This window comes from Berghia stephanieae, chromosome 14 (genome assembly GCF_034508935.2).
Source record: "Berghia stephanieae isolate SIO BIC M18660-M18661 chromosome 14, UCSD_Bste_1.3, whole genome shotgun sequence".
Taxonomy (NCBI): Eukaryota; Metazoa; Mollusca; class Gastropoda; order Nudibranchia; family Aeolidiidae; genus Berghia; species Berghia stephanieae.
The window spans coordinates 24,641,119-24,666,293 of record NC_088373.1 but is presented as its reverse complement, the minus strand read 5'-3'; the positions used below and the strand labels follow the sequence as shown (position 1 = coordinate 24,666,293).

The 25,175-nt window shown below is 40.2% G+C and overlaps 1 protein-coding gene across 1 annotated transcript in view; it reads left to right on the top strand.

Moving 5' to 3' along the window:
* The first annotated feature begins 4,567 nt into the window (after positions 1–4,567).
* Positions 4,568–25,175, top strand: part of LOC144960146 (uncharacterized) — a 29,880-nt gene continuing 9,272 nt past the window's right edge. The window contains exons 1-4 of the mRNA XM_078893133.1: positions 4,568–4,665; positions 9,868–9,961; positions 11,632–11,760; positions 17,377–17,534. Of these exons, the coding sequence (XP_078749259.1) occupies positions 9,912–9,961; positions 11,632–11,760; positions 17,377–17,534 (337 nt within the window). The 5' untranslated portion in view covers positions 4,568–4,665; positions 9,868–9,911. The remainder of the gene's footprint in view (positions 4,666–9,867; positions 9,962–11,631; positions 11,761–17,376; positions 17,535–25,175) is intronic.

Below are 25,175 nucleotides of genomic sequence, written 5' to 3'. Positions count from 1 at the left end.
ATACTTTACTGATGATGGAAAAGGACGAAAAGAACGTCATTTTGCCTTTGGTCTTTCTCTGTGGCTATGTGGCCTTGGGGTATGACACTCGCTTTCGGATCGGAAGGTCCTGGGTTCGAGCCTTGCTCAGCGCATAGTTGAGTCCGTGGATAAGACTCTTTACTCACATTCTCTCACCGTACTGAGGTATAACAGTGTTGTCCCTGTCCGAAAAAAGTAATATCGCCTAACAGGCGTCATGTCTCGTTCTACAGGGTAAGTGTTGCTGTTGGCTAGGGACACATTGTAAAGCGCATTGAACACGTTTAGTGGATATTGCGCTATATACAAGCTCAAGTTATTTCAAGTCAAGTGAATCCTCTTCCTGGTTTACTGAAAGACAGATCGTAGGATGGTGTTTGGTGTTGGGGCAGCATGGGTGGTCGAAGGACTCGGAGAGTGGCAGGTGAACAAAAATAATGGCGGTGGTCATGGAGGTGGTTTTTTGTTTGTCCGAATGATGGCACATTATTGATTTTGACAAAGGGGACTCACTTGTTGAACCACAAGGATAAAAATTAGTCCAAAAGACAACAAGAGAATGATAGTAAAAATTCCTACACAGCACATGATACTAAAAATCGAAAATATCTCTAAAAATTAGAAAATTTGATACAGAATAGGATCTGACACAACAACCACGTCTGGAGCCACCGGAAGTCCGGCGTTCGTAATGTTTATATTATTATGCGGGTACGTGGTCTAGGGGTGTGACACTCGCTTTCGGATCCGAAGGTCCTGGGTTCGGGCCTCGCTCAGCGCATAGTTGAGTCCTTGGAGAAGGCTCTTTACTCGACATTCTCTTACCGTACTCATGTGTAAAATGAGTACCTGACCGTTAATAGCGTTGTCTCTGTCCGAAAAAATTGTAATATCGCCTAACAGGCGTCATGTCCCATCCTTCATGTTAAATGTTGCTGTTGGCCAGGGACCCCTTGTAAAGCGCTTTAAGCACGTTTAGTGGATGTTGCCCTATATAAAACCTCAATTTTTCAAAATATTTTAAAAATTATTATGTTGGAATTCGGCAGGGGTTTTTGCAACTTTCTTTTTACAGTTTTTTGATTTCCATTTCACTACCTTCTCTCAGATTATTGATGCTGTGCGTTTAACAAAAACGCTCACAACATCCGCCAGTCGGATATAACGTACCAAAACACAAAACTATGTGTGATCTTGAATGTTTATAGTAGAACTGCTCATAAAAATGGTAGGCTACAACCAATAACATGAGCTGAGTGACGTCAATATTTCGTTCCATCAATATACTTTTTGTTTGTGTATTTGTTCTAGTGATATATAGCGAGCAGAAATCTTGTGTATTGTATTTAAACACATACCATCAATACTCAAATGCCATGCTTACCGCCTTGACATTGAATACCCACTTACGGAAGGAGCTCCTTAGTTTCATGTCTCCATATTATCATTTCAGTCTCGGGTATAGATAGAACGAAATTGACGTCACTCAGGTCTTTGTTATTGATATTTAACCAGCCATTTTATGAATAGTTCCCACCATATCATTTTTCTTTAAAAAATATAGCATTGTGGAGAACTTTGTACTTATTTGAGTCAATAAAAAAATTGATACGGCGCACAACTCTACTGAAAGATTTGAAAATTAGAAATGTATTTTTTACAGATAGATAAACAGATAACTTGATTTCCTTTTATAATTTAAAGTCAGTTTGAAAGTTCGTTGTGTCAAACAGATATCATAAAATATGTACCGACGACACTAGACTCTCAAAATCAACTAATTTTGACACTGTAAAAAGTTGTCATTTGCGTCATCTATTTATGACATCAAGTATTATTATTACTTCCGTTGTGTTGTTGATTTATCGGTGATCAGTGTTGTTATGTAGTAGTATGTTCTAATTGTCTGTATGTTTGTGTGTGTGTGTTGTGTGTGGTGTATACATGTGTGTGTGTTGGCATTTTTCAGCAAATCGTGGCATTCATAGTGATATTATTCACTTGATCACATGAAGGTATTTCAGTCGCCATTTTGATTCTTTTTTTTTTTTACTATTAGGGTTAGCTCGAGATCGAAGGATTTTTTTTCTATTAGGGTTAGTCATAAGTCTTAGTAAAGGTGCAAGGATGTTTGTTTTTCCATAAGGGGAGACATTCCGAAAGCTCCTACATCCCCAGTATTCTTTAAATTTGTATTTTCACCGTTGATATTTTGTCAGGCATTTATTTATTCAATTTGTCATTATATAGAAGTATTTTAAAACTTTAGAACAAACCTTGATAGATTTGTGAAAGTTTAAAATTTCCTAATTTGACCATTGTTTTTATTTTCGGCCGCCATTTTGATTTGTTAAGTATTGAAAGGCAGTGCAAAGCAGTCCGAGAGTTGTTTTATTCAATTTGCCATCATTTTCTCTATTAGGGTTAGCTCGAGATCGGAGGATATTTTGTTTTCTATTAGGGTTAGTCATAAGTCTTAGTAAAGATGCTAGGATGTTTGTTTTTCCATACGTTAAGTAAAGGGGAGACATTCCGAAAGCTCCTACATCCTGAGTATTCTTTAAATTTGTATTTTCACCGTTGATATTTTGTCAGGCGTTTATTTATTCAATTGTCATGCAATGACAATTAACAAGTCTCAGGGGCAGACATAAAGCAAGGTGGGGATTTTCTTACCACAACCGGTATTCACACACGGACAACTGTATGTTGCTGTGTCACGGGTCAGAGGCTATAGTGGTTTACACTTCATGTTGGGCCACACAGAAAAATCAACCGAAGATATACCAAATTACACAGACAACGTTGTTTACCAATCTGCCCTCATTAAATGATGGTGGGTACAGTATCGAATGAAAATAGTTCTTTCCCCGCGAAATTGCGGGCTTTTTACTAGTTATATAAATCAGACTATAGATAGAAATAAATTGACATAACTCAGTTCTTTGTTATTGTTCTTTGTCATCCATGTTTATGAGTCATTCTTACTAACCTGTATTAACCAGGGATACACATAGTTTTGTGTGTTGGCCCGTTATGTTTCCGGGTGGCAATACTATGAGTTTCTTAGCCAAGCGCACTGCATCTATAGATAGTTCGAAGATGACGTCACTCAAGCCTTTGTTATTGTTTTTGCCATCCGCGTTTGTGAGTTGTTCTCACTAAACTGTATTAACCAGACTATAAAAGTTTATGGTTACACAGAGTTTGTGTGTTGGTCTGTTATACTTCCGGATGGCAATGTTGTGAACTCCTTGGCCAAGCGCATTCTATCTATAGATAGAACGAAGATGACGTCACTCAAGCCTTTGTTATTGTATTTTGCCATCCGCGTTTGTGAGTGATTCTCACTAAACTGTGTTAACCAGACTATAAAAGTTCAAGGTTACACATAGTTTTGTGTGTTGAACCGTTATACATCCGCATGGCAATGAGCTTCTTAGTCAAGCGCATACTATCTATAGATAGAATGAAATTGACGTCACTCAGTCCTTTGTTATTGTTTTTTTTTAACCAACCATCTTTATGAGTAATTCTCATTAAATTCTTGCAATAATACTAATAATAATGTTTTTTGCCATCCGCGTTTATGAGTAATACTCACTGAACTGTATTAACCCGATTATAAACGTTCATGGATATACACAGTTTTGTGTGTTGGTCCGTTATACTTCCGGATGGCAATGTTGTGAACTTCTTGGCCAAGCGCATACTATCTATAGATTATGTACGCTTGGCTAAGAAATTCACAACATTGCCATCCGGAACTAACTGATCAACACACAAAATTATGTGGAACCTTGAACGTTTATTGAGATTTACTCATGAACATGGATGGCAAAAAACAATTACAAGACCTAAGTGACGTCCTCTTTGTTCTATCTATTAACGTTTAAGGTTATACACAGTTTTGTGTGTTGGAACATTATTTTAGGCTGGCGAATGATGTTGGTGAATGTGACGGATCGATAAACATTAAAAGTTACACATTGCTTTTATGCGTTGGTGAAATTCCTCTGACGGATAGAGCAGGTGATTATTTTATCTAAACGACAGTTTTAACTCACCCAACCCTAACACCGACTATATCAGTAGTTTACCCGGGTTACTTTTACCCCTAGCCTATTGATTACATTTTTTTTCTGAGACAAATTATAGGAGTAGTGTCAAAGCTAATGTTTTTAGTTTTTACATGTTAATGATAGTTGAATAAATCTATGTACATGCTCATTTTTAATACAATTTTTCCAATTTTGAAAAGTAGAAAAAATATCTAGGACTGAGTGAGTTAATATTAAGCATCAAAGCAACGGTACTATGTTCACACGGCGGGTCAAATTTTAAACAAACAGTGAAAATCAATTCAATTCAACGTAATGAATTCTAATTGAGGAAACAAGTCTATGATTGCACTTGATAAAACACTTCTCATGTTTTCTATTGTTCTTATTGATTTGTAAAATTCCATAACAGACATGTCAAGTCTCCTTGCCATTTCACTTACATATTCTAAAAGAAGTTCCAGCCAACACTTTTGGGAATAGACTATAGAAGTGTTGACAATGTTGTGTTCACAAATTTGACTTCGATGTTTTCTTTGCTGGATGGAACGAAAAAAGTAAATATTGTAATCTGTTCGTCTAGGTATGTTAAGAAGTTTTTTTTTAACTTTTCTTTTCCTTGAGACCAAAGGTCCCCAAACGGTTTGTAATTTATTGGTAACATTATTCTAGTTTTGTTTGTTTGCTTTTTTGATTAATTTGGGAAATAAAAATCAATTACGGAGTATGTAATCATTAGTGCGGATATAATGTGGGTTGTGGTTTCGGATCGGAAGGTCATGGGTTCGAGCCTCGCTCGGCGCATAGTTGAGTCCTTGGAGAAAGCTCTTTACTCACATTCTCTCACCGTACCTGGCCGTTAACAGCGTCATGTCTCGTTCTACATGTTACGTGTTGCTACTACTACTACAACAACTACTACTACTACTACTACTACTACTACTACTACTACTACTACTACTACTACTACTACTACTACTATACTACTATACTACTATACTACTACTACTACTACTACTACTACTACTACTACTACTACTATCCTGACTCCTACTCCTACCACTACTACTACTACTACTACTACTACTACTACTACTACTACTACTAATACTACTACTACTACTACTACTACTACTACTACTACTACTACTACTACTACTACTACTACTACTACTACTACTACTTGTGGCGGGTTTTGTGGTTTTTATTGTGGGTTCGAGTCCAAACGATAAGCACAAAGGTCTGGAGTCGAACTTGTATGCGCGCTATGGCTCTCTTTACCAGCTGCGCCACTCAACCTACACCACAAACGGCTCATGTTTAATCTAGGGGTGATTAAGAATAGCCTTAGGGTCCCTTATAACTTAATTGTATTAATAACAAGTGAGTCAAGACAATAGTAACGCCCAATACAATAATAGCAATTCTATATATAAAGTTTAATTAGATTGTTACAGGAAAAGATAGAAAGAATAAGTATTTATTTAATATCAGGAAGCATGGCTCTAATTGAGTGGATCTAATTTATTATTTATTTATCTATTTATTTGTTTATTTATTTTTAATTATCTGTGTCCGTGAAAAATACATTTGAAAATGGTATAAGCCCATTTGGCTTATCTTTATACAGCCGGCTTGCTTCATTGAGGCAAATGTATCAGCTAGTTCCAGGGTTGGCTCCTGCTTGCAGGGTTTTCTGGACTTCACAACAGTGTGTTGTAGTTATGGGCTGACAGGAAGGTTCTGGTGTCGGTGATAACTGACATCAGGGATTTACAACTAAGCAAGGACTGGGAGACAGGAATTGGGCACGGACTGGGTGCTTCAAGGACCTTCAATTAAGAATTTAAACATAAAGGTCTTAGCGCCAATCTAGTTGACTTTCGCCACCGGGTCGTCCTTGAGCGATATATCATAATAGCTTTTATTTGCCAACAAAGGCAAGGAGGAGCAGTAACTCCATGAAAATGGTAGTTATTGCATTTGTATTAAACATCAACTGACAGTTGAACTATCTTACATGATGAGAATTTAACAGGAATGTTTCCCTTATATTTTATAATTTATTTATTTTTATTAATTATAATTGTGATTATTATGATGTGTGGCCGGAGATTGGCGGTAGAGTACAAACATCAAGCAATATACATATTGAATATAAATGAAATAATAGCATAGATCATAAACAAATGTTAACTATAGTATAATATACATATAGATATAGTTTGTACAAGTATTTCAACTTCCGAACATCCATAGAATAAACACAAATAAATTATACACAAATTATTATAGTAATGATAGATTAAGCATTGAATGCACAGTAATATCTCGTTCCACTTTGAATGTTAACCAATAATTAATTTTACCTTCAACCGAGAGAAGTTAAACTTTTACAAGTTTGAAATTGGAGGGATGGTTCTTTCTTGGGATTCTTAGCGTGTTTGTGATGCAATTCAGAGATGAGTTTGGGTTTGTAAAGTGAGGGCACGCCAGGGAATTATGGGGATAGCCAATCAGAAAGAATGTTCTTATTTAGATAGCCAATGATATTCAGATGCTTTGATTAACAACTGGTAAGAAAGAATTAACGGAGACTAGAATATTGATGCAATTTTCAGCCGCTCTCGAACGAGACGAGAACCTCAGGGCATATGCACGTTGGAGTCTTTTTTGGAAAGGGTAATTAGCAGGAGATTTGCATTCAATGGGCAGACAATTTGAACAGGTGAATAGGACCCAAGCGGAAAGTGAGTGGTTAGACAGCGTTCCGTTATACAATGGGAAGGTTTCCTACATATTGACCAAATCCCGCTAGAAAAAATTAGAGCTTTATTGGAGAAAAGTCTTTCCATGTTTTGAGTGTTTTATCTCAAGATGTTAATCTGCGTTCAGTAGGCTACTGGTTAAGAGCGCTCAACGCTCTATTCCACGGGGCAAACGGAAATTCTACACCCCTTGCTGGACAGCAGAGTCGGAAGGGCTGTACCGAGAGTACCAGCAGACTCAGTCCCAGGACGCAGCCGATAGACTACTTCAGTCTCTGGCAGAGGGAAGGAAGCAACGGTGGCAGGAGACCGTGGAAAGTCTCGACTTTACACACTCCAGCCGCCACGCTTGGCGTTTGATAAAGAAATTGGACCCAGATCGGAATTACGCGAAGGCTGCACCGGAATGCGAGGCAGACACAATTGCCAAGAACATTAAGAACCGTAGTAAGCGGGTCCCTAATCAGGCTTTTGAGCGCGGTGTCCGCAAGGCGTACCGTACGATTTTGGACTCGCTACCTGCGGAGGAGTCGGACTGGACAGCCCCGTTCAGTCCCCGAGAAGTGGGTGCAGCCATTAGCGAAGTGAAGAACGGCAAAGCAGCAGGGATAGATGGTGTATATCCCGATATGGTGACGCATCTGGGCCCCAGGGCACGGGCCTGGCTAGCAGAGGCAATGTCTGACATCCTTGCAAAAGGAAAGCTTCCACAAGTGTGGAAGCATGCGAAGATAGTTGCCATCCTGAAGCCAGGGAAGCCGGCGAAGGAGGCAGACAGTTACAGACCCATATCGCTGCTGAGCTGTCTTTACAAATTGTTGGAGCGTGTTTTATTAAACCGATGGGGGCCGGTCCTAGACGCTGCCCTGCCACCCGAGCAGGCAGGTTTCAGGGAAGGGAGGTGCACCAAGGAGAAGGTCATTGCCCTTACAGAGCATATTGAGCACGGGTTCGAGAGAAAATAGCAAACAGGTGCTGTCTTTATAGACCTATCAGCGGCGTACGATACGGTCTGGTGCGAGGGGTTATGCTCAAACTTGCAAAAATCATAAGGTGCAAAAAGACCTTGAAGTTGTTCTCTTCGATCTTAGGGGAAAGGCAATTCCACGTCGCGCTGGGAGACGTCACGAGCAAAGTAAGGAAATTGAAGAATGGGTTCTCTCAGGGGTCGGTACTTTCGCCAATGTTGTTTAACGTTTACATTAGCGATATGCCAAACACTTCCTCCCTGAGGCTGGGATACGCAGACGACTGGGCACTCGTTACTCAGAGTAAAGTGTGGACCCGTCTCGAGAGCGTACTCAGCGAGGACGTCACCAGACTCAAATCCTACTTTGACAAGTGGTACCTGAAGATGAACACTTCAAAAACCGTGGCCACTGCATTTCACTTATGCAGTGGTTGGCACACCCGTAAACTGAATGTCCTAGTCGGGGACCAGCCACTCCCATATGAGCCGCGTCCAAAATATTTAGGGGTGACGTTGGATCGCAGCCTTACCTATCGGGTCCATCTCGAAGGGGTTGCCCGGAAGATAGAGAAACGCAACAGTCTTCTGAGGAAGCTGGCGGGATCGACTTGGGGCGCTAGCCAAGCGCTCCTGAGAACGTCCGCCCTGGCACTATGCTATTCCACCGCGGAGTATTGCGCTCCAGTGTGTGGTAGAAGCAGAAACGTTTAGAAGGTGGATATAAAACTTCGCAAGTCGATGCACATAGTGTCGGGAACGCTAGCAACAACCCCTAGAGAATGGGGCCCGATAATGGCAGCGATCCAGCCCCCCGATGTCCGGAGGGAGACCATTACGGGAAACTGGCTGAGTAAGATCAAAGAGAGAGGGAATGGGGATACCCCTCTCATGCGCATAATGGACGGTGCCCCCGTTTCGAGCCTTAATAAGTCCCGGCAACCCTTGTACGCAGAATCCCTGACTACGGACAGAGCTGCACATACGAGATGGAAGTCGGTTTGGACGAATTCAATCCCTCGTGGGGGGCGGGGACCTACACTCCTCTAAGCTTGGTGAGAAGTTGCCAGGCTTTGATACCAGTAAGAGGAGACACTGGGTAGCTGGGAATCGGCTTCGGTCGAGGAGCTGCCTAACGGCAAGTGCGTTACATCGGTGGGGTCTAACTTCCTGTCCAATATGTCCACGCTGTGGGCAAGAACCCGAGACGGCAGAGCATCTAGTCGAAAGGTGTGTTGTGACGATGCTACCAGGCGGGTTCGCGACGGTGCACGAATGCGGACCGGACTTTGCTGATTGGGTCGATCGTCATAACATAATAGTGTGAACCATAAGAAGCTGCTGCCTTCGCAAATGTTGGTGTCCACTAAAGTTTGAAGTGGTTTTGAAATAGAGGCGCGAGTGAAAGGAAATCACTCGTCACACTACTACTACTACTACTACTACTACTACTACTACTACTACTACTACTACTACTACTACTACTATTATTATTATTACTTTACTACTATACTACTATCCTACTCTTACTACTAATCCACTACTACTACTACTACTACTACTACTACTACTACTACTACTACTACTACTACTACTACTACTACTACTACTACTACTACTACTACTACTACAACTACTACTATACTACACTACTACTACTACTTACTACAGTTGTACTACTACTACTACTACTACTACTATTACTACTACTACCACTACTACTACTACTTACTACTACTACTACTACTACTACTACTACTACTTACTAATACTATTACTACTTCTACTACTACTACTACTACTACTACTACTACTACTACTACTACTACTACTACTACTACTACTACTACTACTAATACTATTACTACTCCTACTACTACTACTACTACTACTACTACTACTACTACTACTACCACTACTACTACTACTACTACTACTACTACTACTACTACTACTACTACTACTACTACTACTACTACTACTACTACAACCACGACTACATCTACCACCACCAACAGGATTACAAATACTACTTCTTCGACTATTACAGAGTCAAATACACAACATACAAGTTCTCTCTATTTCCCCGACATCATGGCTAGGGTATTCAAGTCCTATCTACTGTCCGAAGCACTCATCGTTTGGTAAGTACAATCAATCATTTGTTTTAATTACAAAAACAAGTTGAGCTTTCATGTTGAACAATACTCGTGTGTTGACCTGGGAAAACAAACCAAATGTCGCTGAACTAGTTTCGAGCTGGAGGGTTTTAAAAGTATTCATGTAACTCTGTAGCCAAAATGAAATTTGTTTTCAAAAATGATATTTTAGCCATTTTCCGCAACACAGTTGAGCTTTTATGGTGAAAAATATTTGTGTGTTGGCCTGGGGAAATATACAAAATGTCGCTGAACTTGTTTCCTGATGGATGGACGGTAAAAATAGCACTCTGTGGCCAAAATTAAATTAAATTTGTTTATTTTTAAAAAGCGATATTTTAGCCATTTATCTTTCATTTACCAAAAGCATTGTTATGTTGACTAAACAATGCATTTCTCCCGATCTAAGTTGACTCATGATTTGGCGTAATAAGTTTGACATGTTTGCTATTATCATTTTTGGCGTTAGTGTGAGTGCGGCTATATGGTCTAGTGGTATGACACTCGCTTCCGGATCGGAAGGTCCTAGGTTCGAGCCTCGCGCTCGGCGCATAGTTGATTCCTTGGAAAAGGCTCTTTACTCACATTCTCTCCCCTTACTCAGGTGTAAAATGAGTACCTGGCCGTTAACATCATAGTCTTTGTCCGAAAAATTGTAATATTGCCTAACAGGCGTCATGCCCCGTCCTACATGTTAAATGTTGCTGTTGACCAGGGACCCTTTGTAAAGAGCTTTGAGCACATTTAGTGGATATTGCGCTATATAAAGCTCAATTTTTTAAAAAATATTCTTAACCCTGTACTTCAAACTGTTAGAGGTTGCGTAGACTGTAAAAAGTAATGAATAAAAATGAATAGAACAGCTTTATAGAAGAACCGAATACGGAACGTTTCGAGCTCAAAATCTTATTCAGTCAATAATGAAAAACAAAAAAGATTACAAATCATTTATACATCACTTAAAAAAATCTAGACAGGCAGTAGATGCATTATATTTAACTCAAATAGAACGATCTTGAAATTTGTCTGTCTGTGTGTGAGTGTGTGTGTGTGAGTGTGTGTGAGTGTGTGTGTGTGAGTGTAAGTATCTGTGTATGTGTGTGTGTGGCTTCGCTGGATCAGCAGTAGTCATGTCATGAAACAGATTCAAGCGATGTTAATCGTTGTCATTGAGTTAATGGATGACTGTGATAGCAAATCTTTGACGTTGTGTTCTTGGGTAAGACACTTTACCCCTCTCGGCTCAGTAGTTTCGAATGAAGAGCAATCTAGGAGAAATAATTAAACTATTTTTAGCGGTACAGGGCAATTCCGTTAAAATGCGTTTTAACCCTCTCCTTACCAACCATAGGAAAATCGTCACATTCGTTAAGATGCAACCGTCAAATTTCTCATTCTGATTTCTCTTGTACATCACAAAATGTAAAGAAATGCTTTTATTACAGCTATAAATACTAAACACTATGTTGTAGAACTCAATTTGCTGAACAACTTTCTTTATAGAATGCACTTGTTACTTTTTGTTTGAGTATGAAAAGCCTATTTTTGTGTTGGGTGGGGTGTGAATTTTCGGGGGGAATTCTAAAACTAAAATAGCTGGTAAGGAGAGAGGTAAAGATGTTGTTCATAATACGTTGGTTTATTTTTCTTCTCAGTTTGTCGCTTATGATTGTTATGGTCAAGTCTGCACCTGTGAATCTCACGGGCATTGAGAATTCCCTTCTATTGCTCGTGAATGGCCATCACATACCAATTACATCGCCCAGGCTTAGGGTCCAGGCAGAGTAAGTTTTAACCAATGGGAGCGATCTATATTCAGGTTTTCGTCCAACAGAGTCATCAATCACATGATTTGTTGCTGTCCAACGATTGGATATTTCTTAACAAATATTTTTGCTTTTTTTATGAAAGTTGCAAACATACCCATGTGTCAAGCTGAATCAAATGACCAATCGTGATGTTATATTTTAAAAAAGCTGTGCACACTTTTTACAGTGAGTTTCTTAGCCAATCGCAGAGTATCTATAGATGGTATGCACTTGGCTAAGAAGTTCACAACATTGCCATCCGAAAGTATAACGGACCAACACACAAAACTGTGTGTAACCATGAACGTTTATAGTCAGGTTAATACAATTTAGTGAGAAGTACTCATAAACGCGGATGGCAAAAAAACAATAACAAAGACGTGAGTGACGTCATCTTCGAACTATCTATAGTTTTGTGTGTCAAGCACAGCATCAATAAGTGAACGAAGGCGATGGTTGAGAAGAGGAGAATTTTGTTCATAAGCGAACCATTGATAGTAAACGTGTTGTTCCTTCAGTTTCGTAGTCACTGTTATAGAAGTTGACGTCACTCAGGTCTTTGTTTTTGCTTTTTGCCATCCGCGTTTATGATTAATTCTCACTAAATTGTATTAACCAGACTATAAAAGTTCATGATTACATATAGTTTTGTGTGTAGTCCTTTATACTTCCGAATGGCAATGTTGTGAGCTTATTAGCCAAGCGCATAGTATCTATAGGGAATAAAAGTCGTAACATCAAACTATCTACTCTTTTTATAATAATAATATATAATAATAATAATAATAATAATATAATAATAATAATAATAATAATAATAATAATAATAATAAATAATAATAATTAATAATAATAATATAATATAATAATAATAATGATAATAATAATAATAATAATAATAATAATAATAATAATATAATAATAATAATAATAATAAATTAATAATAATATATAATAATAATAATATAATAATAATAATAATAATAATAATAATAATAATAATAATAATAATAATAATAATAATAATAATAATAATAATAATAATAATAATAAATAATAATAATAACTAATAATAATTATATATAATAATAATAATAATAATAATAATAATAATAATAATAATAATAATATAATAATAATAATAATAATAATAATAATAATAATAATAATAATAATAATATATGATAATAATAATGATAGACTCTTAAAGAGCTTAAGCTATCCTCTACAATGAGGCTCACGGCGCATTAAATTACATCAACAATATAGAAAGTACATGACATCAAAAAAGAAATGTATTCAATGACAATGATTCGGACTCACGGATGCTCTGTGGAATGGTGTTCCATATAGACCATATAGGTGTTCCATATATAAAATGAGAAAAGGACCTTGTTCCCGCCTTTGTACGAATGCGTGGGATAGCCAAACGGGTGGTGTCATTGGAGGAACGCAAAGGTCGGGTTGTTGAATATTTTTTTAGGAGTTCTGTGAGGGACAGTGTTTTCCAGACAACGATAAACTAGGACACATGCTTTGAATTTGACCCATTTCTCAACTGGCAGCCAGTGCAATCCCAAATCCTTGGGAGTGTTTATACAACCCGTCCGTCCGGATACTAATAATGAATAGGTTACATAAAGGTGGCATAACTATTGTAGGAACTGAATGTATTGGCAGGTTCTTAGAATTACGGGACTTAAAAGAGCAGCCGCTGTGCATCGTCGCAAACTGTGCTAGGGCAAAGTCCTGGCTCAAAGCCACAGAGCGCAGCTTGTATTCAAACTCAGCACCTTTTTGGGCTCGAAACAAAGACCGTACAGCTGAGTCACGCCGCCCCCGCCCCTTAATTACAAACATGCCTACCACTACGAACTGTGTGCAAAAACTTAAGTAGAAAACAACACTTACCTTGGATGACAAGTAACATCAAATGTCTAATCCGACAAAAGCAACGTCGCTACAACTTAGTAAAACCGGTCAATAAAATTCAGGACTGGGACAAGTTTAGAGCTCTTCGTAAAGAAATAAAAACACAACTAAAGAAAGAGCATGACACATATTATGTCAGTGACATGCTCAAAGCTGACTCTGATTCTAATATAAACCGAAACGGTGGCATCACAAATCGTTTCTGGAAATACATCAAATTTAAACGCAAGGATACATCAGGCATAGCAGTTTTACAAATCCGGATGGAACGGAAACTACTGACACCACAGAGAAAGCAAACATCCTTAACACACAGAACAGAAGTACAGTCACAAAAGAAAACAAGCCTTCTATGAATGGAAACAGCATTCCTCCAATATCAAGAATAACTATTACCCAAACCGGCACAACCTCACATCTCCAGGGTCTAAATCCTTACAAAGCAAGTGGCCCAGATCTCATACCAACCAGGATCCTCAAAGAATGCGCAAAAGAAATAGCTCTATATTTGTGCTTTATTTTCCAACAGTCACTCGTGTGCCCAAAGACTGGAAACATGCATTCGCCACTGCCATATACAAAAAAAAGGAAACGATAAATTGCCTCGAACTATAGACCAGTGTCGCTGACGTCTGTCAATTGTAAAGTACTCGAACACATTGTGTCTCATTTGATAATGGAGCACTATGAAAGACATAATGTGCTAGTCGATTATCATCATGGTTTCCGGAAACATAGATCTTGTGAAAGCCAGCTCGTAAACACCATAGAAGAAATAGGAAAGGCATTAGCCAGCAGAAAACAAATAGATCTAATTGTTTTAGACTTTTCGAAGGCATTTGATAGTGTGCCACTTAGACGACTCCTCAGACAAATGAAACACCATGGAATTAAAAACATTGACCCAAAGTCCCCCGAAAAGACCAATGATGACTGATGAAGAAAACGACTCAAAACAGAAGGAACATAAACTAATTTCTTGGCTTACAATTATAATATTATGTCTTTTATCTTCCATTATTTTCTAGTAGGTCCTTCACCCTGACCTCTCTCTATCTCTCCTCTGGGACACCCTACCGACTACCCACGCCACGCTAACGCTTCATTCATACTGCAACCACCATTGAGTACAGACGATACAAGTTATTTTGCATTTTATCTTATTTTATTTGTTTTCCACGTTAATTTTTGTATTGTTGTGCTGACGAAGGGTTTGTACCTCAAACATCCATTGTCTGTTTTGTTCCCATACGTAAGTAGAAGTGAGAAGTGCAACGTTTATCGAGAGGACCTCAAGGAACTGTCCTTGGACCGCTCTGCTTTCTAACATTCATTAACGACTTAGGAAAAAACACATCAACTCTTGCCAAGCTCAAACTGTCCGCCGATTACAGCCTCTTATTTCGAGTCATTGACACCCAGAACGTAGGCAGACATATAACAGAATGATCTTGACTCACTTCTATCATGGGCAGATGAAATTTCACCCAGAGAAATGCTTTGTAATGAAAATAACAAACAAAAAATAACGTATTAATTATGCATTGACCAAATAAGTGGCCAGTTATCAAAACACGTTGACACATTACCCTACTTGAATATCCAAAATATTGATAATATTGTGGCAAAAGCAAATCGTACCCTTGGCTATCTGAGGCGGAACCCGTACCATCCCCCCCCCCTCAAAAAAAAAAAAAAAGTAAAATAACAGGCATACAATGCTTGAGACAGACCCATATTGGAATACGCGTGTTCAGTGCGGGATCCTTATCAGCAAGGTCCCATCAAGAAAATCGAACAAGTTCAAAGGGCGGCCTCGAGGTTTGACACCAACAATTTCTTGCGCGAACCAGGATGCGTCACTGAGGCCCTGAAACGGTTGCGGTGGAAAACGCTGGAAAGTAGGCGGATAGAAAAACGCCTCCAACTTCTAAACAGAACAGTACATTCTAACAAAACAGCAGTAACTCTACCACTATATTTCACAAAACAACACTGTACATCCACAAGAAATTATCATAGCAGTAAGTTCACAACCCCAACACACAGAACCAACAAATATAAAACCAGTTTCTTCCCAAAAACCATCAAAGAATGGAACACTCTCCCACCAGAAATCCTAGATATTACCAACAACAACAAATTTGGTCAACTATTAAACATTTATCTTTCAACTCAATAACACAATAATGCAGAAAGTCACCACATAATTGTATAAAATCTGTAGTGTTGGCCAATCCGCCTTTTGCAGATAAAGATGTTGGACTTGAACTTGAACTTGACCATTACGTAAAGTAACAAACATTTGACTCAAATTTCGGACATTTACGAAAATTTTTAAGTCGTTAAAACTTATCGAAAATGAAAGTTGATGCCACACTTTATAATTTTAATGATATTGTAGTGATATTTAATCCCTGTGAGCTGGATGAGGTCTCTCGACCTCCCTTGGTGGGCAGGAGGTCACTTGCTAAAGCTTCTATCCCCTTATAAATCTGTTTTCTGAGTTGCTTAGTTTTAGTCTTGGAATGTGATTTCTTGGTTTTGCTCCGGCCGTTGCCGGAGTCCTTGGCTGAGAGGAAAACAGTCGAATGAATAATTTAGTTTTGGGAAGCGATATTCTTTTCCCTGTAAATCATCACTAATAAATGCTCGTCGTCAATATAGATCTTCACAATCCGCTCTTCTTACGCATCATAATCTCAGAATCTGCCTATATGACCTGCTGTTAAAATACTTAATCCACCTTATGGTTCAATATGTAAACTATTCATTGTTTATGCATTGCCCAGAGGACTGAATACACACTACCAATGAGTTTTGAACCAAAAAATAGCAAGGTGTGACGTTACACGACTCCTTCATATTTTAACACAGGTGATTGATAACATTGTACAGTGTCGTAAAGCTGTCCGTGCAATGCCAAAATCAGTGTGTCAAAATATAACTGTGATAAACACTCACTAGCTGTGGGACTGCCGTGTTGGTCTGTTTGGCTTTTAATCAAGGAGTATATGGAATAGGATTAAAAAATGTGATGACAAAAATCTGGTTCCAATCTCATTGGAAGTGTAAAAGGAATAGATACATACCTTGTGTAATTGATCTTCTGGTTTAGACTTATGGCATATTTATTAATTTCTGGTCTAAATAAATGCTGGTCGTCATTAAAGATTATCCATCCTCGATCTTACGTCCAGTCATCCTATGAATCTGATTATGCTTCCTGCTACTAAAATAGTTACGACACTATATGCTTCAATGTGTAGCCTATTCATTATCAGTGAAGTGATCCGAAGGCATGGTTACATAGACACTTCCAATTATTTTGGAAACGGAAGAATAGAAGATGTGACGTCATAACTTCTGTGCTGTATTAAGGAATATTTGCCAGGCCTCTCCGTTAACAGAAAATGCAAAGGGGGGGGGGAGGGCTTCATGACACCTTGTATAAATAAATAATAGATAATATAATAATAATAAAATTCCCTTTATTCATCCCATAGGGGAATTTTGTCTCTGGGTCTAATCCAAGGGAAGATTGGAATAACCCCGGCGTCAGCCGCAGTGCAGCGCGAAGAGTAAGCGGCATAACAAATTGTGTTGACTTTTGAGTTGGATTTTTCTTTAAAATAAATTAATCTTATCTTTATTTTACAGAGATGTCGACGAAAACTGTAGGTTATTTCATCAACATTGCAGAGAATTTAAACCAGAAACCAACGAGGAAGTGTCCGTGTTTTTGGAGATACTCAGATTAATAGTAGGCTCACTCAAACATTTCCAGATTTGGATGAGAAGCCACTTAAAAGGACAGAGTGAGTAGATATCTGGCTATGATTGCTACATTGCTAGGTTGCGGGTGCGTAGATATCTGACCATGGTTGCTTGTTGGGCGTGAGTTCATATCACGTTATGGTTGCTTTTGGAAGTGACTAGATACCAGATTAAAGTTGCTAAGTTGGGCGTGAGTAGAAATCAGTTTATGGTTGCTATGTTGGGCTCAAAGAATGGAACTTAAAAGTAAACGAGTCAAAAACAGAACTCACAACCATCCATAGGAATCAAGATAACTGGAAAAGTGTAAGAAAATTAGGAAACCTCATCAACGAAAACGAAGATACCCATCAAAGAAAACTTTTGGCTCAACGGGCATTCCAGCCCCTCAGAAACATTTGGAACCGTGATTTCATCAGTAATCAAAGAAAAATCCAACTTTACGAAGCACTCGTCCTGCCCATACTCCTCTACAACTGCGGCACATGGGGAATAACAAAATCAAAATTAGAAAAATTAAACGCACTACACAGAAAACATCTAAGAACAATGTTAGGAATATATTGGCCAGATAAAATATCAAATGACGAACTATACGAACGCTGCCAAAAGAGACCAATCAGCGACACCATCAAATACCAAAGATGGAAACTTTTCGGACATATTCTTAGGCGAGACGAGTCAATCCCTGCACAAACGGCCATGGAGGAATACCTGTCACAGAAAGGCAAAAAGTACGCTGGCAGAACACCCACCTCACTCCCAACATCACTAAACCAAGATCTTCAACAGTACTACAAACAACACCTAGACTCATCACAACATGACCAAACAGCCAGCACCCAGCAAAATCAAGAACCATCTCTTCCAAGACACCTCCATACCAACAAAGACCTCTCTCAACTAAAACTACTGGCACAGGACAGAGAGAAATGGAGAACCATCTCTATAGAAATCATTAGATCCACTTGAAAAAAAAAACAGTTCACGGCAAGCGCCATTAGGACTGCGACGCCTTATTATATATGTTGGGCTTGAATTGATAGCTGATCATGGTTACTAAGCTGGCCGTGAGTTGATATCTGGTTATGGTTGCTAAGTTGGACTTGAGTAGATATGTGATCATGGTTGCTAAATTGATCGTGAGTTGATATCTGGTTATGGTTGCTTTTGGAAGTGACGAGTTACCAGGTTTAAAGTTGTTAAGTTGGTCGTGACTTGATATCAGGCTATGTCTGCTAGGTTGGGATTGAGTAGATATCAGACTGTGGTTGTTGGGAAAGGATTGAGTAGATATCAGACTGTGGTTGTTGGGATGCGATTGAGTAGATATCAGACTGTGGTTGTTGGGATGGGATTGAGTAGATATCAGACTGTGGTTGTTGGGTTGGCAGTGAGTAGATATCAGACTGTGGTTGTTGAGATGGGATTGAATAGATATCAGACTGTGATTGTTGGGTTGGGATTGAGTAGATATCAGACTGTGGTGGCTAGGTTGGGATTGAGTAGATATCAGACTGTGGTTGTTGGGTTGGGATTGAGTAGATATCAGACTGTGGTTGTTGGGATGGGATTGAGTAGATATCAGACTGTGGTTGTTGGGATGGGATTGAGTAGATATCAGACTGTGGTTGTTGGGATGGGATTGAGTAGATATCAGACTGTGGTGGCGAGGTTGGCAGTGAGTAGATATCAGACTGTGGTTGCTGGGTTGGGATTGAGTAGATATCATTCTGTGGTTGCTATGCTGGGATTGAGTAGATATCAGACTGTGGTGGCTAGGTTGGCAGTGAGTAGATATCAGACTGTGGTTGCTGGGTTGGGATTGAGTAGATATCAGACTGTGGTTGCTGCGTTGGGATTGAGTAGATATCAGACTGTGGTTGCTGGGTTGGGATTGAGTAGATATCAGACTGTGGTTGCTGGGTTGGCAGTGAGTAGATATCAGACTGTGGTTGCTGGGTTGGGATTGAGTAGATATCAGACTGTGGTTGCTAGGTTGGGATTGAGTAGATATCAGACTGTGGTTGCTGGGTTGGGATTGAGTAGATATCAGACTGTGGTTGCTGGGTTGGGATTGAGTAGATATCAGACTGTGGTTGCTGGGTTGGGATTGAGTAGATATCAGACTGTGGTTGTTAGGTTGGCAGTGAGTAGATTTCAGACTGTGGTTGCTGGGTTGGGATTGAGTAGATAACAGATTGTGGTGGCTAGGTTGGGATTGAGTAGATATCAGACTGTGGTGGCTAGGTTGGCAGTGAGTAGATATCAGACTGTGGTTGCTGTGTTGGCAGTGAGTAGATATCAGACTGTGGTTGCTGGGTTGGGATTGAGTAGATATCAGACTGTGGTTGCTAGGTTGGGATTGAGTAGATATCAGACTGTGGTTGCTGGGTTGGGATTGAGCAGATATCAGACTGTGGTTGTTGTGAGGGGACTGAGTAGATATCTGACTGTGGTTGTTGGGATGGGATTGAGTAGATATCATACTGTGGTTGTTGGGATGGGATTGAGTAGATATCAGACTGTGGTGGCGAGGTTGGCAGTGAGTAGATATCAGACTGTGGTTGCTGGGTTGGGATTGAGTAGATATCAGACTGTGGTGGCTAGGTTGGCAGTGAGTAGATTTCAGACTGTTGTTGCTGGTTTGGATTGAGTAGATATCAGACTGTGGTGGCTAGGTTGGCAGTGAGTAGATATCAGACTGTGGTTGTTGGGTTGGATTGAGCAGATATCAGACTGTGGTTGCTGGGTTGGGATTGAGTAGATATCAGACTGTGGTGGCGAGGTTGGCAGTGAGTAGATATCAGACTGTGGTTGCTGGGTTGGGATTGAGTAGATATCAGACTGTGGTGGCTAGGTTGGCAGTGAGTAGATTTAAGACTGTGGTTGCTGGGTTGGGATTGAGTAGATATCAGACTGTGGTGGCTAGGTTGGCAGTGAGTAGATATCAGACTGTGGTTGCTGGGTTGGGATTGAGTAGATATCAGACTGTGGTTGCTGGGTTGGCAGTGAGTAGATATCAGACTGTGGTTGTTGGGATGGGATTGAGTAGATATCAGACTGTGGTTGTTGGGATGCGATTGAGTAGATATCAGACTGTGGTTGTTGGGTTGGCAGTGAGTAGATATCAGACTGTGGTTGTTGGGATGGGATTGAGTAGATATCAGACTGTGGTTGCTGGGTTGGCAGTGAGTAGATAACAGACTGTGGTTGTTAGGATTGGATTGAGTAGATATCAGACTGTGGTTGTTGGGATGGGATTGAATAGATATCAGACTGTGGTTGTTGGGTTGGCAGTGAGTAGATATAAGACTGTGGTTGTTGGATGGGATTCAGTAGATCTCAGACTGTGGTTGTTGGGTTTGCAGTGAGTAGATATCAGACTGTGTTGTTGGGTTGGCAGTAAGTAGATATCAGACTGTGGTTGTTGGGGGATTGAGTAGATATCAGACTGTGGTTGCTGGGTTGGGACTGAGTAGATATCAGACTGTGGTTTTTGGTTGGCAGTGAGTAGATATCAGACTGTGGTTGTTAGGCTGGGATTGAGTAGATATCAGACTGTGGTGGCTAGGTTAGCAGTGAGTAGATATCAGACTGTGGTTGCTGCGTTGGGATTGAGTAGATATCAGACTGTGGTTGCTAGGTTGGCAGTGAGTAGATATCAGACTGTGGTGGCTAGGTTGGCAGTGAGTAGATATCAGACTGTGGTTGCTGGGTTGGGATTGAGTAGATATCAGACTGTCGTAGTTGGGCTGGGATTGAGTAGATATCAGACTGTGGTTGTTGGGTTGGGATTGAGTAATATCAGACTGTGGTTGTTGGTTGGCAGTGAGTAGATATCAGACTGTGGTTGTTGGTATGGGATTGAGTTGATATCAGACTGTGGTGACTAGGTTGGCAGTGAGTAGATATCAGACTGTGGTTGTTGGGTGGAATTGAGTAGATATCAGACTGTGGTTGCTAGGTGGCATTGAGTAGATTCAGACTGTGGTTGCTGGTTGGGATTGAGTAGATATCAGACTGTGGTTGCTGGTTCGTTGAGAGATTCAACTTGGTTGCTAGCTGGGATTGAGTAGATATCAGACTGTGGTGCTAGGTTGGCAGTCAGTAGATTTCAGACTGCTGTTGCTATGTTGGGATTGAGTAGATATCAGACCGTGGTTGCTGGTTCGGTTGAGTAGATATTAGGTTGGCAGTGAGTAGATATCAGACTGTGGTTGCTGGGTTGGCGGTGAGTAGATATCAGACTGTGGTTGGTGGGTTGGGATTGAGTAGATATCAGACTGTGGTGGCGAGGTTGGCAGTGAGTAGATATCAGACTGTGGTGGCGAGGTTGGCAGTGAGTAGATATCAGACTGTGGTGGCTAGGTTGGCAGTGAGTACATATCAGACTGTGGTAGCTGGGTTGGGATTGAGTAGATATCAGACTGTGGTGGCTAGGTTGGCAGTCAGTAGATATCAGACTGTGGTTGCTAGTTTGGGATTGAGTAGATATCAGACTGTGGTTGCTGGGTTCGGTTTGAGTAGATATAATACTGTGGTTGCTAGGCTGGGATTGAGTAGATATCAGACTGTGGTGGCGAGGTTGGCAGTGAGTAGATATCAAACTGTGGTTGCAGGGTTGGTATTGAGTAGATATTAGACTGTGGTTGCTGGGTTGGCAGTGACTAGATAACAGACTGTGGTTGCTAGATTGGGATTGAGCAGATATCAGACTGTGGTTGCTGGGTTCGGTTTGAGTAGATATCATACTGTGGTTGCTAGGCTGGGATTGAGTAGATATCAGACTGTGGTGGCTAGGTTGGCAGTGAGTAGATATCAGACTGTGGTTGCTGGGTTGGGATTGAGTAGATATCAGACTGTGGTGGCTAGGTTGGCAGTGAGTAGATATCAGACTGTAGTTGCTGTGTTGGCAGTGAGTAGATATCAGACTGTGGTTGCTGTGTTGGCAGTGAGTAGATATCAGACTGTGGTTGCTGGGTTGGGATTGAGTAGATATCATACTGTGGTTGCTAGGTTGGGATTGAGTAGATATCAGACTGTGGTGGCTTGGTTGGCAGTGAGTAGATATCAGACTTTGGTTGCTGGGATGGGATTGAGTAGATATCTGATTGCTAGGTTGAGATTTAGTAGATATCAGACTGTGGTTGCTGGGTTGGGATTGAGTAGATATCAGACTGTGGTTGCTGGGTTGGGATTGAGTAGATTTCAGACTGTGGTTGCTGGGTTGGGATTGAGTAGATATCATTCTGTGGTTGCTAGGCTGGGATTGAGTAGATATCAGACTGTGGTGGCTAGGTTGGCAGTGAGTAGATATCAGACTGTGGTTGCTGCGTTGGGATTGAGTAGATATCAGACTGTGGTTGCTAGGTTGGGATTGAGTAGATATCATACTGTGGTTGCTAGGCTGGGATTGAGTAGATATCAGACTGTGGTGGCTAGGTTGGGATTGAGTAGATATCAGACTGTGGTTGCTAGGTTGGGATTGAGTAGATAGCATACTGTGGTTGCTAGGCTGGGATTGAGCAGATATCAGACTGAGGTTGCTGGTTTGGGATTGAGTAGATATCAGACTGTGGTTGCTGGGTTGGGATTGAGCAGATATCAGATTGTGGTGGTTAGGTTGGCAGTGAGTAGATTTAAGACTGTGGTTGCTGGGTTGGGATTGAGTAGATATCGAGACTGTGCTGGCTAGGTTGGCAGTGAGTAGATATCAGACTGTGGTTGTTGGGTTGGGACTGAGTAGATATCAAACTGTGGTGGCGAGGTTGGCAGTGAGTAGATATCAGACTGTGGTGGCTAGGTTGGCAGTGAGTAAATATCAGACTGTGGTTGCTGGGTTCGGTTTGAGTAGATATCATACTGTAGTTGCTAGGCTGGGATTGAGTAGATATCAGACTGTGGTTGCAGGGTTGGGATTGAGTAGATGTCAGACTGTGGTGGCTAGGTTGGCAGTGAGTAGATATCAGACTGTGGTTGCTCCGTTGGGATTGAGTAGATATCAGACTGTGGTTGCTAGGTTGGGATTGAGTAGATATCATACTGTGGTTGCTAGGCTGGGATTGAGTAGATATCAGACTGTGGTGGCTAGGTTGGGATTGAGTACATATCAGACTGTGGTTGCTAGGTTGGGATTGAGTAGATATCAGACTGTGGTTGCTAGGTTGGGATTGAGTAGATATCAGACTGTGGTTGCTAGGCTGGGATTGAGTAGATATCAGACTGTGGTGGCTAGGTTGGCAGTGAGTAGATATCAGACTGTGGTTGCTATTGAGTAGATACTAGGCCATAGTTGCTTGGTTGGGAGTGAATAGATATCAAGCTATGATTACTGAGTTTGGTTTCGCGTGTACAGAAGGAAGGACGTTGTCCTCATTCAGCTCTATTTTATTGATTTTAGCCAGGCTTCTTTATGAGTAATTCTGACTAAATTGTATTAACCAGACTATAACCGTTCAAGGTTACATACAGTTTTGTGTAATCTCTTCAATGTTAGTCCTCCCCAGGACTAATCACACACTTCCGAGGAGTGTGAAAACGAAAGAGAGGAAGGAAGGTCTGACGTGACGACTTTGCCCTATTTTCTTCACGTAATGTATTCTTCTACCATATGAGATTGACAAGGGGCTGAATGTTATATATGCTTGGGCATATATAGGGTAATAAAAAGAAAAGAAGTGAGTAGTAAAGTGGCAGAAGACAAATGAATGAATGAATGAATATGGCTGCGCTGTATCTACTTATGCTTGCTGTGAATGTATATTATTTCGAGTGTGTCAGTCTGTTTCTAGTATCCAGTTAGTAATTTGTTTCCATAAATCTCTGTCCAGTGCCAGTGTTTAAACAAATATAATCATGTGTATTAAAGTGCTGAGGCAATTTGTGGATTTTTTCCTTGTGTTGTTGAAATCAGTTCTTCGTTTGTTGTTTCTAAATATATTTGAGCTTTTTTGAGATCCTGAATCAATGTTGTTAGAATTGAAATTGGTGTACGTCCTCTGTATTTGTCTCCTTGTTTCACGCAATCATCCATTGAGGTTTGTGCTGGAATATTTTCACCTCGTCGGAGCACGTGCCCGAACAGTTTTTATCTTCTGTTTCTTTATTCGCGCAGTGACTGGTTGTACTCTTCATCTGTCATATACATCCTCATTACTGATTTTGTCTGGCCAATGTACCCTAATAACTCTTCTCAATTGTTTGCGATGAAGGGAGTCCAAGGTGTCCCAATTCGTTTTTGTAAGACCCCGCGTACCCCAGTTGTACATAAGGATTGGCAGCACTAGCGCTTCGTAAAGGCGTATTCTTAATTTTATTAAAGATGTTTGTCCTGTTTCAAACGTTGTGCAGTTCTCTGAATGCAGTTTGAGCTATCATCGAATGTCGCAGACTTTTTGATATTATTGGTATGTGCTGCTTCGCCATATCTGCTGTATCCAATATGACATCAACGTCGTCTGCGTAGATCTGTTCGCGGGTAAGGATTTGTGGAATCGGGAGTTTTTGTCTTAATTCTTTTCGTACTGCTTCCAAATATACGGTAAAATGGACTGGGCTCAGCCTGTCTCCTTGGGGAGTTCCCAGCGATGTTAATAGTGAAACTGTTTCCGTACCAGATATAAACGTAAGTGTTGTGTTTGCGAGCAGTCATCTTATTAGTGGGATATGATCTTTTTCGA